This window comes from Pipra filicauda, unplaced genomic scaffold, assembly GCF_003945595.2.
Source record: "Pipra filicauda isolate LSUMZ 115617 unplaced genomic scaffold, ASM394559v2 scaffold80_size11013439_pilon, whole genome shotgun sequence".
NCBI lineage: Eukaryota > Metazoa > Chordata > Aves > Passeriformes > Pipridae > Pipra > Pipra filicauda.
The window spans coordinates 4566547-4584720 of NW_024104987.1; the positions used below are offsets into that span (position 1 = coordinate 4566547).

Here is an 18174-nt window from a genome sequence, read left to right on the forward strand (position 1 = left end):
TTTTTCTCCAAAGTCCTAATTCTGTTAGCAAAATGGGTGTTACTGTTTCATTTGCTTCATCTTTATTTGCTGTGATCCCTTTCTTTCATCAGTTTAATTTTCTGGCTATACAGAGAAGCAATAATTGTCAGTGAGGTGGGTACTTATTTGTGTAATTCTGTGTTTTAAAATGCTTGTCTAAACCACTGAGAACACTGAGGTGTGTGAAAACAGCTATTAAATTGGACTATTGGCACTAAAATTTGCTCTATCAAAACAAAACAAGGGCATAAGAAACAATTGCTGCAAAGCAGAGGAACAGTCAAAGTCTGGAAAGAAAATGGCTGTAATATCAGAGAAACAGAAGGTGGCAAATGGGAACTATGGAAAAATCTGAGATTCTGTCAAATTAATAGAAACTGTGGGGAAGAATAATAGATACATGAGTGATGAGAAAGGGTCAGTAGCTTTTGCTTAGCAACTCATGCCTCATCAGTGTAATAAAACTCTGAACATGTGCTCAGTTAATACACAGCCATCCTCAGAGCTCTGAAGAGCTTTTGACAAGGTTCTTTACCACAGGTTCTGCAGCAAGGAAGCTGTAATTAGGATGAAGAGAAAGCTCCCTCCATATAATAATAGCAGATTTTTGGTGTAGGCAAGAAATGAAGCAGTCATCTTTCACCATGGCTGGATTTTGCTGGAATTCTGGACATCATGGAGAAGCCAGTGGTAGTACCTGTCACTTCCAGCCTGTTCATTAAATGATCTGGAACAGGAAGGTGACAAAGTTGGCTGCTGATGAGCAGTTAATTCTGAGCAGTTGAAAGCAAAAAATGATTGTAAAGCTTGTATGAGGATCTCAGGATATTGAGTGGCAAATGATTGGTGAAATGATTGTTAGAAGACCTTGGCAGGTATGGGAAAAAATTTACTCCTTTTATCAAAAGACGTGCAAGAACTGTTATAATTAAAAGTGAGTTCAAAGATTGCACTTGGTGAACACAGGAAAATTCTCTTACCACTCACAGCTTTTCTCCTCTGGATTCTGGGCTCAGGGGAAGGGGGAGGTGAAGGAAGACAGTCTAGGTGTGAAGAGGTGGAGCTCATTTTCTTTTGAGGGTGTTCTTCTGAAAGATCCACAAACTTCTTTATGGGCAGGCCAGCTGCTGGCTGCTTGTACCTTGCATACTGCAGTGCCTCTGTGATCCATCTCATTTCCCTCCAGATCTCATCGATTTGCTGTGGGGAAAAAAATGGTGAAAAAATACAGTTGAGTATTAATTCTGCCTAAGAGTGTGCTTTCTTCAAGTGCCCGAGTAGGTGTGTGGTCACTGCCAACAGAGAGCAGCAGAATCCCCTGACAGGACTCTTCAGGTTGAGGTGGTCTGAAGTGATTTTGATTAAGTGCTTGTTCTCTTCCACCACTGCAGGGGCCACCAGACTTTCAAGTTATGTACTTCAGGCCTAAAATCGGACATGGAAAGAAAATGAAAATTGTCTTTTGATCGATTTGTAGCACACTTGAAATGTGCTTTCATTCTGTACTGGAGTGAAAGTGAGACTTCACCATTGCAAACCCAGGGTGTCAAAACTAGCTCAGTTTAAATGTAGTTTTTAACAGATAAAGAACACACACAGGTGTGGAAGAATATACCTGTGTGGAGGGCTGAGGCACAGCTATGAGTCAAACTGCAGGTTTCTCCCTTATCACCATTTTGGTCTGCATACATTTTAAAAGTATAAATCTACACAAAACCAGTTCTAACACATGCCTGAGAGATAAAAAGACACAAGTGCCTAAATCAATAGCAGGATGTAGCTTTAAGCATCTCTGCAGAGAGGAAAGGTGCTGTTTAATTTGGGTCTGAAGTCTTTTGATAATGGAACACTTTTAACATCTTCAGGCCATTCAGGATCATTGATGACTGGGCAAATGTTGTTGCAACCATGAAATGACAGTAGCTGTGGGTATAAAATCCTCCTGCTGCAGTGTCCTTCTAGAACATCCCCTGTACTTCTACAAGTTCATTTAAAGTGAGCCTTCATATTAATATTGCAGTGTTTGAGGGAAACTGCTTTGTAGTTACACAAGAAACATTCTGCAAGAATGCAGAGAGCCCTGGGTCAGTAAATGGAGAGGCAAAAGTGAGGGGCACTTTGTGCAGTGGGAATTGTCAAACAGGGGAGTGACAGAGGGAGAAGGAGACTGAGACTGATGTTCTGAGTTCTCCAGCAATTACTCTTAGCAGGAGATACTTCACAAAATGCATATTCAAAGTGTGGAATTTATTCCCAAGGGATATTGTGGATGCCAGATTAGCCGTGTTGGAGACAGGATAGCTGGCGAGATGGATCTTTGTTTTGACCTAGTATGGCCATTTTTATGTAAAGGTGAAATCCCGACTCCAATGATGTCAGTGCAAGCCTTGCCACTGAGTTAATTTGAGCTAAGAATATACACTGATAAGAATAGCAAATGGTTCAGGGATTAATTCATAATCCTGCATCATTTCAAGACTTCAGTGCAGCTCCATGAAGAGAATGCCAGTTAGCAAACATCTCACCTATTTGATTGTAGAGATTTTATACTTCCTTTCTGTGATCCTCCCTCAGCCCCAATCAAGAATCATACTGCATGCAGTTTAGTAAAATGCAAATCCCGTTGGTTTTCCCCCTGATGCCATTCTGCAGGTCATTTTAATGAACTGTGGTTCTTTTAAAATTTAGTAACATTAGAAGCATTACAGGATATAAATTACAGTTTAACTTCAGTTTTAGTCTCAGTGTCCGTAGATTTCTTTCCTTGCTGTGTAACATTCCCGTAAAGACTTCAAGCACCTTATCTGCTGGTTGGCTTTGGGTTTGGTTTTTCTTTTTCATTTTTAATAATTTTTACTTTTCAGTTGCCCTCTGACTCCTTTTCAGACCTGCATTTATATGGACTCCCTTGCTCTTTACAATGTTTGGTTTGTGTAGTGACTTCAACACTGTCTTAGATCTCGGATCACACAAATGCTCTTGCGGTTTCGTGGTCACCCCTGAAGATTGCGGTATGTGGTGGGCTGAGAGATTTTTGCCAATAGGTGGAATACAGCTGGTTTTCATTTTTTGAGAGGAAACCTGACAAGCCCAATACACTGTCACAATAATTCAGCACGAAGCACTGAAGTTTAAAATGTTCTCCCACGTTTTTCCCAGCCTATAGATGTGACTCAGACACTTTGGAGAAGAGGGACACAGAGCCGTCTATACAGTACATGCATATTAATGTACATATGGTCATTTTTGATGTGAAGGATAAAAATCTTCCAAATTCTCCTGCATACTGGGAAAAAGCTAGATTTTCTGAGTGTGAGAATGGAAAGGTGAAAAAGAGGGAGATGATTGAGAGGTGAAAGTACAATGGAACATTCCTCTCTGCCCCTCTGGAGGTTGCCAAAAGCACCAAGTGAATAAGGCAAAGGGGGTCTGAATGCAGAACAAAGGAATAGGAATATTATCATCTTGTTCATAATTATGGAGGGCCAAACATATTGTCAATGGGACAGATGCTTGTCTCGGCCTCTGTTCCAGCAGAAGATTCCTTGAATATTAAGAGTAGAGAGCTGAAAACTTATCTGCACCTCTCTTGTAGAAAGGCAGCTCATCCATGTCCACAGACACACTCTGCAAAGGTCATGAGCTTTGTCTAGAAGTGGTTTACAAAAGGACAGGCTTTGCTATTCTGAACAATGGGGTGTAGTTCAAAGAGCCCTGAGTTGAGTTGGTAAAGTCTTGATTTGGGAACAGTCCAGGAAAATCAGTGTGAGAGACAGAGAATAAGCAAACTAGATAAGGATGGTAACATCAGTGGTCCTTCTGCACTGGGAGACTGAAGCAGTGCCACTGCATGGTGCTGGCCAGACTCACAGACCTTTCTGGGGCCAGCTTGCCATCTGAAATGCAGAGCTGCATTCTTGAGTGTGATATTGTTGATGCAGATTGTCTCCACAACCCAGTCTGAATATTCATTTTAATCTTTTTAATTGCCACCTTATCGTGGTGGAAAATGTCTTCAATTCATCCAGACAAAGAAAAACTCTTACACAACTGAATGCCCAGACATGGTGCTAACTTACCTCACGTTAGATGGGAGGGAGTTTTACAAGCAGACTGACACATTTCTTTATAACAGTCTAGTATAACTGTCATTTGATTTTGCCCATAAAAATCCTTCTATAAAAGCAACAACTAAGGAAAGCATGTTCTGGGTTTGAATTTCATAAAAACAGAATTGCACTTTTGATACAACTGCTCTTTTTATGATGTCTGTGAATAATTCTCCATTTAGATTTCAAGTTACAGCCCTATGCAATTTTTAAGAAAGCCACCTTAAAATCTCCTTGGAATAGTCAGAAACAGACTGTTACCTGTATGTAGTCTATAACTTGCTGGTGTCTTTGTTTGGCTGCAGCGACTTCACTGTCTGAAATTGCTTCCCTCAGGGATTGCTGGGTTTTCAGAGAGTCCAGCTCTATGACAGCAGAAAGGCGGCAATACAGGCTTATAAATTTTTCCTTGTAACAGCAAAAATGAACTGTGAAAAGACCAAGCGCAAAGGAAAATTGTTATATTCTGGTTATGAAATATGAAATCCTTAGGTTTCAGAACACAAATTTTATTAAATATAGTAACCGGCTCTGGATGGGTTACTTTAAGCTAGAAATAAATAATACAGGCTCTAATTCTCTTCTCGTTTACACTGGATTTACTCTGTAACTTCACTGATTTCAAAAGAGTCATTTCTAATTTATATCTAAGTGCAGGGATAATCGGGCCCTTAGTATGCAGCTCCAGAGGCTATCTTGCCCTTGATAGCTTCAATCAGAAAGGCTGTTTCTGAGGCTTTTATAGCTCATCATTTCTTTTATCAAGAAAGTAGTGACATGAGTGGAAAATTAAACTCATCTTTTATTTCTTTTAATTGAGTGTTTCAGAAAGAAAGGATCATTTTGAAGGCTAGTAACTTTCTGTTGGGCTGTGCTGGCTTAAATCAGGAACTTCAGGGTAAATGACTCAGCAGGAAAAGCATTGCAGTGATAGCACAGTTTGGGGGAAACAAAACCCTTTTAGGTGTTGCCACACATCATCCTCCGAACTCTCCTGCAGAAGGGTGACACAGAAAGTTCAGACATGACCCTTTGCTTTGTGTGATTTGACTTAGGAGCAGCACAGAGCTCTTGGAGCTCCATCAGAGGTAGCAGAGACAGAACAGCTTCAGTGCCACGGAGCTTCTCAAATGCTGATTTACCTGCTTTCTTAAAGCTTATTGTTCCAGAACCTGTAACTGCTCAGGCAAAACTTAGCAGTTACCTCTACAAATGGCAGTGCAGACTTACTGGAACTTCTGAGGGAGAACAAGTTTTCAGAAATACTTCCCCATTCACTGGTGCTTCAGTAAATGCAAACATACAGCATGATCTTGTTAGAGCAGCGAATGCCTGTCCGTTTACTGGATTCTGGATTGGGGCATGGTATTTTTCAGGGTGTTTCAAGTGTAAATTGCATACATTCTTATCATAAATATTAAAAAGAGAAACGAAACCAGTGTCACATGTCTACTTATCCCTTGCAAACAACATGATAAGAATAATTGAGAAGAATTTCTCAAACGAAGAAATCCAGTCACGAACACTGTGACAATAAAGGCCTAATCTGAACACAGAAATCTCACAAAAAAAGAGTGAAAGGAAGAATTCTACCTTCTGGTTTCAGCCATGCCTAGATATAGCAGGGATCCAGTCTGAATAGTGTGTGGTCTTACAGTGCATGTGCCATATGTGGTGGACTCTTGAGTGAATTACAGCCGCGGTTTCGGCTCCAGTGCTGAAGTTTCGAGCCTTTGTGGTTTTAAGTCAGACCCTTTAATGTTACTTTAACAAATGTTACTTCAACATAGTCTTTTGTGGTTATGCAATTATATAGTTGGTAGCCACCAGCTAATGGGGAATGGAAGCTTCTAATATTTGAGATGTGAATCACAGTCACTTTATAGAACATCAGGGATACATATATAATAAGTCATATAGAAATATCGTCTGCCTTTGGCCAGAGGATTGCTTACTGAAAAAAACCACTCAAAAGTAAAATTCAGATTTCCATACTGTTTTCTCCACCATGAACTGCTTTCCCACTGTAGCAACACTGCTGAACAGAGAGGGCTGCACCTGGAATTCCTTTTGAGAGATGTCTCTGTTGCGTGTTTACCTGCACCACATCACCCCAGGCAGTACCTGTTGCTTTGCCAGCCCGATGCAGACTGTGCTCCAGAATTGAGAGTGGCTCCTGCCTGTGGCCTCTGTGCCTCATAACGAGAGTTAAATAGTCTGCACAACCTCTAGAGTGGAGATTAATTTCATCAGAGATTAATATGCTTCATGCATTAATTTGCACAGTGACACAGCCGTCCCCTCTCACCAGGAGAAATGATGTGCTCCAAACACAGAGGCAACAGGCCTCAGGGTGGCAGGGCAGGAGACAAAAGTCTGGCTTTAGGGCACTGCAGCCATGGGACGTGACCCAAAGCACTGAACTAACCCTTCATGTTCAATTACATTAGTTTTCCTTTGAAGGAGTAACTTGGCAGACTACACCATGTATTGTGTGGCTGTACCCCTCAGAATTTTATGGCAGCTCAGCTGGCATCTGTCCTCCCACAGGCACCACAAAACCCCAGGGTTGTCACAGGCACCACTTTGTGTGCTGTGGTTGATGTGGCATGAATACAGTCGTGCATTCCTGCCTGATCCAAATGAAATTTGTGTTGCTGGGTGATGGTGGGTCATGGATCTGTTGTGACTGCAGAAACATAGGCATGGTAAGACCCTCCATTAATATCTAAATATAGCACTGATATACAGAGACAGGAAGGTGATGGTGTCACATAACACCTGAGAGAGACATCACTGAGGACACAGTTGCTGCAAGAGGCCTGTTGGGTAGTGGCTCCTGGGGTACCAACTCCATCACTTTTGGCTCATATCTTTCTTCTCGAAGGCAAACAAAGGAAAGATACCCAGTTTTACAGGCCAGAAAGAAACAGAGCAGACTGATGTGAAAGGCTCAGCAGTCCCCATACTTAAATATAATATTCTTTCTAAAAAGAACTATTAAGTCTTTATGAGCTGCTTTTATGTGGAACCTTTCTTTTCTCTGTGGACCAAAGAAGAAGAAATGAGAAATAGAGGACCTTGAAGCTAAAGCATCTTATGCCTTCTGTGAAACAGCTGGAAAACTCTGTTTTGGAGAATTCTTACCCAGTCAGCAAGACAGTGGAACAAGAGGGTTGAATCTGCTACAGTGCAGGATGTGCTCCCTAAAGAAAGAGATTCAAATCCAGAGCTTTGGCATTTTTCACACCAAGCTTTTCTTTCACCACAGCAATAGGACAGTCTCCTGCATTTTTCCAGGAATCAAAAGGAAGAAGATGACCCTCACATGGGAAAACCTATTCAGACCTTTCACGGTGTTGTGAGGGAGTCAGACCTTGAGTGGGACCATCGGCAATCGGGAGCTGCAAATATTCTCATTACAGAACCGGTGGTTATCCCCTTGGCAACTCAGAGGGATGTTTTTTGCATCTCCTTTCAGGCTCCAACCTTGCTGTGTTGTGTGGTTCTGTTTTTTAAAGAACATCATCTTCCAAATAAGCTTATAGACACATAGTGGATAACTGTGGGCTTTGCTCTCTGCTTTGCATTTCAATAACGATGGCTACAGTATATGCTTTAACCGCTCTGCTCCCTCTGTAACTTGTACACAGTTATAGGTAGTGTTGTTGCCAAAGCCATCATGTGATTTATTGACTCTCCACTGGGACAAGGGGGAAAACAGATACAACTTTGTGATTTTATTATAAGGAGACTGGGTTAATATTTCTGGGTGAAGCAAGCTACTATACCGAGTTCAAACATCTGAAGAGGGAGGTTAAGAAATCCTGAGTGTGGGGTGTAAGGATTATTCTGTCCTGGGGCAGTGCAGACGTCGTCTGAGGCGGGGAGCAGGAGAAGAAAGGAGACATTGTGACCCAGTTCCAACACCTCCTGTGTGTACAGACGGAAGTGCTTTGCCTGTACAGGGACACGCGCGGGGGAAGAAATAGGAGAGAATTACAACATGGCACTTATATAAACAACACCCCAAATGATATAAAACATTAAAGAAAATTTGCACAACATCAAGCTCGGAATTTTTATAAAACATAAATATTTGGGGCGGGGGTGAGGGGGGAGTCGGGTCTAAATGTGGGTTCATGTCACTACATAAAATAAAGATTTAAAGCTGCAATGTTCCACATTAAAACAACACACGCAGGCACAACCCCCCTGAAAACAACATTTATGTTTCTTATTAGGCAGAAAATGATCACATGCCATGTGCTTTTCAAGATTATGATTGCATAATTATGTGAAAACATGAAAATGGATTCAATTAAAAACCTTTAAGATTCAATTTAGGGTTGGTTAAGAGAAATATGCAGCTCTCCCTCAACACAGCACTGAAAAGGTTTAACAAGTGCTGCAGCAGGAGAAAATGGCACAGGCAGGAGCTGGGCTGAGGCTGCTCAGAGCCACTGTGTGCAGCACTGCTTTGCACCCTGGGTGTGCACCAGTGTCACTGCCCCTGCTCCTGTTCACCACAAAAATAATAAAAACACATCAGCAAATCTGTTGAATTAAAAATTCAATTCATTCACATAAAAGTTTGGTCCTGAGCCATCAAACCATTTGCAACTGTGTTGAACTGCAAGGTCATGTTGATGTCTGTCTCTCATGCACGATAGATGAGCTCAAATGCTTGGCTGAGCTGCAGCCTCAGGAACATATTGCACAGTGATTTAAATATTTTAGTCCCTAACTCTGAAAGAAAAAGAAAAAAGATGCACAAAAGCTATAACCTCCCAGCAAATACAGTAACATAGAGACCTGTACAGAGCCCTATTGAATTAGAGTGACTGACCACAAGGCAGCACACCATCTGTCTTAATTTTGGATTTACTTGAGTCTCACTTGGCTCTTCCCAGGCTAGAAGGTACAGCACTGATGGATTCCTTTTTAAAAGCAAAGCCTAAACCTTTCAAAATCAAGAAATGTAGAACTAGATTAATTTATTTTAAGGCCACATCTTTCTAGCTGCACAGACAGACCTCGAAGTGAAGATAAAGATGATTTACTTCTACTTTAAGACCTCTTTACCCTTGTAGACCAAAATAAAATGGACTTCATGTAAACAAGAAGCAAACTTATTTTTTTCACAGATCTTTCACATCATAGATTCTCCTCCCTGACTTTATTTATTCACGTATGCATTTCTTGTACCTAAATGTAAAGCCAGAAGCCAGATACCTCTCCTCACCCACAGCAATCTGGAGGTCTGGAGAGATGTGTTTTAGAAGTGCTACGTTTATCTGGGTGTAAAAGAACAGCAAGATGCTGTGTCATTAGCAGGCCTTTCATGCAGCCTCACTCTGAAGCTCCCAAACAACAGTCAGTTGCCCTGCTTGCCTGGAAAAATAACTATATTTTTCTTTGTCAGCTGGGTAAAGGTGCTCAGAACTACCAGTTTCATGCAGGAGTGCTTATTTGCACCTGCCTGAAGTGCCACAAATATGCTAAAAGATGCAAAAATAGGAGCTAATTGAAGTTTGTCTCTTAATCCTTATATGTTCAAATATCCAGGAAGCTGTTTGTCAGAGATGTCCCCCCCTCCACACACTTAAAATAACAGAATACAAAACTGCTCTGCTTTGCTTGCCTTGTAGCCCTGACACTGAATCCCTAATTGCAAGTTACACAGTTTGTAGCTCTTAGTTGTGTTCTTAAGAATCAGTTTTTAAAAAGGTGATAAATACCACAAAGGCAAATACCTGATGCAGAGGTAGATTGATCTGTTTGAGGAGAGCTTTCACTGCCGTCTGGAGCTCATACAAGAACAATTGAGTAGGGCAGTCTGAAGTATGATCCATACTTTCCACAGATTCTGAGCCAGAAAGTGTTTGGATCCATTCCCACTCATCTCTGTATGTTGAGTCAAGTTAAAATTAGAAATATAACAAAAGTTCAGTGCACAAGCAGGAATTCAGTGTATGTGCATTTGGGATCTGTTGATCGTTTAATCCTCATATACCCAAACGTTCTAAACCTGTGCAATCTCAACTGTTTGGGGCTAAAAATCTAACTTTGAAAAGTTTAATTTTTCTAGCACATGTACACCAGGCTGAACATGCCTTGCAAGCCTCTGAAAGTCCAACTGCCTTTGAAATATTTCACTAAGTCTTCTCACTCCAGGTTTTCTCTTTCATATTCTTTGTTCCCTATTTACTACAGTGCGTTTAAAAAACATGCTTTGGAAATGACAGCAATTAGTGGACAGTTTAATCTCTGTGATGCTCTCTCTTCTACTCACTGCAGCCAAAGAACTTCCTGCTTTGCTCAACATATATCCATTTGAGACCTGATAAACATTGGAATCATCTCTCTGGATCAAATCCTTAATTCACCCTGCCCAGTATTCAGTCTTGAAAAGCAGCCAGAATCAGACATTCAAGGAAAAAAAACTGTACAGGAAATCCCACTACAAGACAAGTAATAGATGTGGTACAGTCTGCTCCTAAATAAAGATCTGGTCTTAAACTTCAAGAGTCAGGGATTGTTATAAACTCTGAAGCATTAGGCTTTATATTCCTTCCAACATTGTTGTTAGTATTAACTACTACATTCTGGATATCCTTGTTATCCATGTAGATATCCAGTTCCTTTTTCCTCACGCAAAATTCTCAGCTGGTTTCTGAAATTACATGGGATTAAAAAGCTCCAGAAAAAAAAGGCCACTTAAATATGTTGCCCACTAGGCAAGGACCAGGCAGTACAAACAGTGCACTTGCCAGTGGATAAGGGAAGGTGTGGACAAAGGGAAAATGGCTTTCCCAGAGCACAGCAGTTCATTGGGTGGTCACATTTGTAAATATGGTTTTCAGTTACTGTGTGTTTGCTGTGGTTTAGAGTGACAAACCAGGTATGACACAAGAGAATAAACAGGAAAATCACCCACAGCAGTCTGTGGTCAGTGAAAATCCACAGGAAGGGTGGCACTGAATCCACTGGAGGCCAAATCGGGGCTGCAGGCTGTGATCTTATGAACAGGTCATTACCCCTGTGCAGAATTTGAATGACCATGGAATGCCATCCTTAGAAACCAATAGGATCATGTGCACATGTACTGGGCTGGCCTTCAGACTGCTGGGAAAACACAGGTGCACCTGTTTAGCTCAGAGCCAATCTCTGGGATGGCCCACACAGGAGCCAAACCTTTGTGCCACCCACAACTCTGCAATGGCAGAATTGCCTTGGTGTTTACATTTGATCAGTTGTTTCAAACTTAAAAACAAATTTGCTTTCTCTCTTCTGTGTGTGTGTGTGTGTGTAAATACATATATCTATTTACTTACTTGGAGACATTGCTGTTGTCCCGGATTTTAACATGACACAGGACATTGGGCAACTTCTGCAGCACCAGCACTTTGATTTGATCCACAGAACTGCAGAGTTTAAGGTAACCCAGATACAGGCCGGGAGGGAGGCGTTGCTGACTTCGTTTGTGATAGGAAAGTATGTCCTGTTTTAAGGGAAACAGTCCTACATAAAAATCTCATATTTTTTTTCCACATAAGCAGAAGAGTTTGAGATCAAAAAGCAACAAATGTTTTTACAGCCGTCTTTTTGTTTCAAGTGTGTTCCCAATTCGCAAAGCATTTAAGCACATGCTTAAGCATAAGAATAATCCCTGGTAGCTTGGATGCACTTGGACAACTTCTTACTTAAAGCCATACACAGGATCCCTAAGCTCTCCATGTCATGCAGGAATTGGCTCTAACAACCCGGGCTTTCAATCTTTTACAACTGTGGTGTTTAAACTGGCTTAAATAACCCCCACCTCTGCCTCCTGTCTGATCATTTCAGCAGTGAGCTGGGTCAGGGAACTGATTCCTCTGAAAAACAGCTTGGGAAGAGGAGCAGTTGTTTTTCAGGCAGAGCAGTTCCCTGGTTCAGCTTTGGTGCAAGGCTGCACAGACAGAGCACTGGGGAAAAGCTGTCACCTGGGGCAGGTGGGAGAGAGCGGCTGCTCGAGCCAGGACTGTCCCCAGAGAAATCCCAGCCTACAGCTCTCCAAAACCTGTTCTGTATCACCTGCTGTCACCAGGAAGTTCCCTGCGAGCCTGGGGCTTGGTTTTTTTACAGAATTTAATTAGTGGCAACGTTTTCTGAGCAAATATCCTTACCAACAAATGGAGCATAGGAGAAATGAGTATTGATGGTGTATTTGCTGAGGCCAGGAGACATTTTTAAGGCTAGGTATAGCAGTCCCCCAGAACTACCCAAAAAGTGATGTCTGCTGCCATCCTGAGAAATGTGTGCTTCTGCAGTGGGTGAGGATTAAGACACCTGGCCTTATGCCTTTGCTCTTGGAACCATCAAATTATCTGCCAGTGCTATGCTTGGCTCTGACCGGTGCAATTAGACCCTCATTTTCACAAGCACTTCATGAACAAAATACCCATTCGATGATTAAACAAGTAATAGAAGAAAGGGTGGGCATTAGATAGGAATGTGTAAACCATTAGGGGAACATTTTTTCCACTAGGATCTCTGTGGAAATCTGATCGGGCCTGTATTTTGCTTTTCCTAATATAAAACTTTTGCCCAGATTGACATTTTTCTACACCTTTAACGCACTTTAATACATTAAATCTAACATAGATCAGGTAAGTTTTATTGTCTTTTGGAAATTTTTTAATGTTCCTAAAACCTGGTAACATGTATTTTGATTGCCTGTCACTTCCCAGTATGAAAAGCAGAGTCTCTGCCTGAGAAAGTGCCTCTAATTCAAAAATTAACCACAGCAAGTCATCTTCTTCTTGAGGGTGCTAGAGAAGGGACTAAGATGACAATTTGTCTTGTATTTTGGGTAACTGTGCAACTGATTTTTAGGGAGATTGGCTACTGATATGTTATGAGAAGTAGGTCGCTGCTACCTACAGAAAACATGTATTAATCTTAACATAAACTGTTTAATTTGAATTTACAGATACTCCAATTCTTGAAGGGCTGAACCCCCCTGTCTCTCAGTCTTGGTAACTGAACTGACTATGCCAAGCAACTTCCAAGATCAGTCCTTACCTTGGTATTTTCCTAATTGTAAGTCTAGGAGCACGTTATGCAGAAATTAAAGGTGGGTTATGGTTAGTAAAGAATTCTTTAGCAACTATACCAGGCTCCAAGGAACCCTGAACCCCACAGAACAAGTTTATTAAGTAGAACAGTAAAGTTTAAAACCTAGATTTGGTTTTCAAGGTTGGATGGAAAAATCTTATGGAGTGTAGAAATTCTAAGTGTCTGTATAGGTGCTTAAGAACATCCCAGAGAATTTTAAAGCTTTTTATATCCCTTGCTACAGAATTCCATAGCGTGGTTTCCCGAAACTGATAGAAACTGCTATTCTCTGCTAGGACTTTGAAATAATTTCTTTTGAATCTCTTGGATATTTTGCATATTAAGGATCTGATCCCAGACCCACTGGAAGTAATATAAGTCTTTGCTTTCAGTGGGAGCCTTGCCATTAATTTTATTGGGCACTGGACTTTGGCCTAAAATTCTACAAGATGCTTCCAAAAGTCAGGGCTCTGGCACAGGCTTTACAAAAGCAAATAACATACAGTAAGAGAAGCAAAGCACTACCTGGATTGTTATAAGCAAGATGTCTAATGCTGTTGGCTCCTCTGGAGTTGAAAGGGATTTCCTCTGGCTTTGTAGTTTGGATACCTGCATCCATTTGCCATTAAAAAATGAATACAGACTCTCCACTTCTCTTACAGTAACTATCAGCATATTGCCATGTCGATCCTTGATTGGTTCATAAAAAACTCTGCCTAAGTTGTGAGTTCCCAGCAAGTTCTAGAAAACAAGCAAATTATAAAATAGAAGTTATTTATCACATAGTAGGCGAGTATTTTTTTAATCTTAGCTTTGTGCTCGCTGACATCAGTCCCGTTGACTTCAATAAAAACTGGACACGCAGTGTTTCTCAAACTCTTGCCCTGCAGTCGGATCATTTAGTGGCAAAAGGAAAAGTTTTTCCCTAGGTTGTGTTTGTGGATTGAGTTGTGGGTCCTCCAGTGTATTTGGTCCAGCAGGGTTTAGTCCAATGTTTAATGGAGAACAGCAGAGAGACTATTACAACCCAATGCCTTTGTAAAGGAAATGCTGCAAAGTAATTCACTTATTTGGGCTGAACTTCCTATTTTTGCTCAGTCGTGTAAAGATGAAGGATGCAATTTTCAGAAGTACTCAATGTTAGTCCAGTGGTGACTCCTTTAATTTGAACTTACTGAGGAGCTTGGTGTTTATCTGAACCTCCCCAGAACCAAATGTCAGAGATTATATAAAATTCTTCCTCTTTCCCCAAATCACTCATAATGGACACTTCAAATGTTTTCTCAATTAACTGTAATCTCTATTTTCTGTTCCCTGTTTTAAAATTATTCAGACTATTTTCAGGAACAAAAGCAAGAGATATTTGTGTTGAATGTAAATAATTCTGTAGCTTAACTGTGGAGTGTGTTTGTGAAGAAACACAGGATTCGAAAAGACACGGACCCTTTTGCTTTTACTTCAGATACCAAGAATGTGCTAGACAAAACAGGCAGAAACTAACAAAACTACCAGGGCAAAGCTCTCCAGGAAAATATGTGAGGATTAAAGAAAAGTAATTTTAAAAGGCTCCACATAAAATACATATTTTGGTCAAAATCCCTTTCCTCACACAGTAAGGCATCTGCTTATAGGTGCAAACACACTCAATCCAGTGACCAGCCACTGAAGAGATTCCCAGATGTCTTAAAGAAAAATGCCTAACATTTAAAATATGCTCATTACTTTGTGATTTTTCAAGAGATCTACAGTAAGCTGGATAAGGGAGAGGGATAGTTTAAAATGAGAACTCGAATTCACAATGAAGCACTTTGTATGCTTAGGGAAGTGCTGTACATTAATCATGACATTGTACACTGGGAGATTACCCTGAAATTATTTATCTGTACTTAGCAGGCAATATGTACTTATAAACTGTATTATTAAATTGTTTATAAGCTCTAGGTAGTCAGCACAGTGACTGCCCTTTATGTGGCATAATAATTTTAGCTTTATCCATCCCTCTCCAGGGCAGACTGTTGGTGTCTATACAGCACCTCCCCTCTGCTTTTTTTAACTGTTGTGCCTTTTGAGGTTTGCCTCCATCTCTGATTAACACTGGCTGTCTTGAGTGTACATTTTGTATTAATCCCTGTGTCTCCAGCTAGGACAAGTCACTGCAGCAGACGTAGCCATCTAGTTGTCATATTAATCACTGCAACACGTGAATGTGCCGAGATGAAAACAAACAGCTCTTTACTGTCACTGAGTGTGTGTTGTGAATGGATTCCAGCACAGAGAACAGGGGATCTACTAATATCAATGTGGGACTGATTAATATACTAAAAAAGTTTTGTGTCTGCTCAGCTTGGCACCCCATCACTTGTGTTTTGTTTGCTTTAGTTGTCTGGCAGTAACAACAGGCAAAGTTGCAGTCCCTGTTGTCTCTGAATCTCCCAATCTGGTCCCTTAGCAGCTGTGTTGTCACTGATCTTTTCCATTCTGTCCTAAATTCCTGTGGAGTCAGTCTATTAACTTCCTCAATAAAATGTATTCAACCATATAAACTTTATTGAGATCCTTCCGCTGGTGGATCCCATTAGGCCACACACCGTTCGAGGTTGGCAGATTGGTGACAATCCCTGTGTTCATCAGGGGACCAAGCTAAAAGAACAGACATTAAGGGCAATAAATTTCCCAGAAATTCAGCAGAGCAATACACCACATGGGCACATTTGCTGTATCTCAGGGCTTTGCATCCCTGGTAACAAATAATAACACGATGTACTGGGAATGCTGGTTATCCCTGAGTGCAGTCCATGCAGGCTGGCAGTGCTCTGCTAAAGGGAATCTGCACAGAGGGAATGGAGCTGAGCTAACCCCAGGAATATGTGCTACCTGAGCTGAGCCAACCACACCAGAGGGAATATTCGGCAGATATAGTTAAAACTTTCTCTGGTGACAGCTCCAAGGACTGACAGGCAGCTGCTGCTTCACACAGGTGGTCCTCCAATAAAGGTGCAGCAGGCTGGCATTCCATATATTTCGGGGCACTTTGGGGAAATCAGTCAAGACAGGTGGTTGCCCAGGAAGGTTGCTCTCCTGTGCAGCGTGCCTTGCCAAAAGATGTAAAACAAAACCCCACATGGATATTCCTAATACTGGCCCCAAAGTGTGTGGCTCTCAGAGCTGCTGTAAAGCAGGTTATTGCAGGATGACGTGTGGCCAACACGTGCCCAGCGATGAGGATCTTCATTAACTCCATGGCTGTGCCACAGACTTCTGGGAAGCTTTGGTGCCTCCACTCGAGCAAAAGGTAGCAGAAAGTGAGGCCTGGATATACTTTTTTCCTGTAAGGGTTGTGCACACAGTTTTTTGAAAATGTATTTTCCCATAAAAGCAAATATTTTAATGAAAATATCTGCCTTCCAGCTAGAGATTTTATGGTATCATGAAAGCACCTTCAAAGCTTTACAATAAATGTCAAAATGTTCTTCTGGAGATAATTTCTATTTGCATAACGAGTAGTGGACACAGACACAGAAGGTTTAAGTGACTCAGGTTGTATCTGTAGCAGAGGTTGGACTAGAACAATCCTGAGAGTCACTGCTATGCCTTTAACACATGGCATGAATTGTACACGTAGTGCTGCTGTCCTTACCACTGGCAAGATCTGTGCACCACTTAATCTCTCTTAGGCTCTGTTTTTAAGGGTCTAAATAGGTATCTGACTTGTTCTGTGCACAAAGGGACATTTGAACCTAAAAATTTTGGCAGCTCAATGGAGAACTTAATGAAAGATTTGTTTTTATTTCCCCTCTGACAATCCACACCACCAGGGCCATCCTGTTTGTCAGACAGTGTAACTCTGCCCTAGAAGCTGTACTTGAGTAGTTTGTGAGCCATGGGTGAATAAAGAGCATATTTTGGCAACTTCAGCAGTGTGTTTGTCCTTCCTGTCAGGGACAGAAGCTGCCTACTACTGCAGGTCCTCATACAGCACAAGGGAGTGCTGAATCTTACCCAGAGTTTAAATGCTTCATTAATAGATTAATAATTAATAATGAATAGGCCTATAAGAGGCTTAAGCGCAGCAAATATTAGGATTATAACTCTTGAATTCCCAACCTGCAAACTCACAGGCTTGTCTGTGGTCATTATTTAAGGGTTGATATCTGTTTGTTTCTTCATCTGCCACTGCTGTTTCTTTTCTTTGTGTTTCCTCCTCCTCACTTTTAATGTCACTCTTTGCTCCCAGCTGGCAGGAGGGGCTCAGTGCTTCATTTCTCTATAGATGATAATGCTGCTCCAAAAAACAGGCTGGAGGGACAGCTGGCAGCACTGTGCCTTGGAGATCAGAAAGTCACTGAGTTAATAGCCAAGAATATGCCAGGGAACCCACCTGTAGCTGTGCTGCTGCTGAAAGCATCTTCTGCCTGGCCTGAAGGGCTGTGGATGAGGACACAGACACAGCCATGTTCTGCCTCAGCCACCTGATGTCATCCCACATGCAAGACAACTGCAAAAACATATCCAGTTCAATCAGTTTTTGTTCTCAGCACTTACAAAAGCAGAAATGAAGCTAAACAGCATTTTGGACTTGGAAAAATCAGTGGGTATCACTCGTTTTGAGTTTCTGTGGCTGGCAAAGATCTGCCTGGATAAACATGACACAGATATGGACTCAGACACAGAAGGTGTTCTGTAAGTGTCAGGCACCTGTTTCAATTGATTTTGGACTATTGCACAAAATTGATTTACTGTTTTTGGGGTATAGAAAGAATAGCATGAAGACAACTTGAGTGATGGCACAGCCACAATAGCGAATTTAAAGCTTCTAGTTATTTCTTTAGGCTTTTTCTCTAAACGTTCATAAAACCTCTATGTACCCACATAGCAATCACTCATGTAGGATTGTACATTGGAGAGTTAATTGTGCTGCTGTCAGTGACCCAGTCAGAATTTAGTC

At 41.3% G+C, this 18174-nt stretch overlaps 1 protein-coding gene across 4 annotated transcripts in view; it reads right to left on the bottom strand.

The window, feature by feature from the left end:
• ANKFN1 (ankyrin repeat and fibronectin type III domain containing 1) overlaps positions 1 to 18174 on the bottom strand; it is a 132086-nt gene that overhangs the window by 9185 nt on the left and 104727 nt on the right. For all 4 annotated transcript variants that reach the window (XM_039390183.1, XM_039390182.1, XM_027749544.2 and 1 more), the window contains 7 exons: positions 17608 to 17724; positions 13755 to 13970; positions 11468 to 11634; positions 9887 to 10037; positions 7922 to 8090; positions 4392 to 4558; positions 1002 to 1221 (listed from right to left, as the gene is read on the bottom strand). In XM_039390183.1, the coding sequence (XP_039246117.1) occupies positions 1002 to 1221; positions 4392 to 4558; positions 7922 to 8090; positions 9887 to 10037; positions 11468 to 11634; positions 13755 to 13970; positions 17608 to 17724 (1207 nt within the window). The remainder of the gene's footprint in view (positions 1 to 1001; positions 1222 to 4391; positions 4559 to 7921; positions 8091 to 9886; positions 10038 to 11467; positions 11635 to 13754; positions 13971 to 17607; positions 17725 to 18174) is intronic.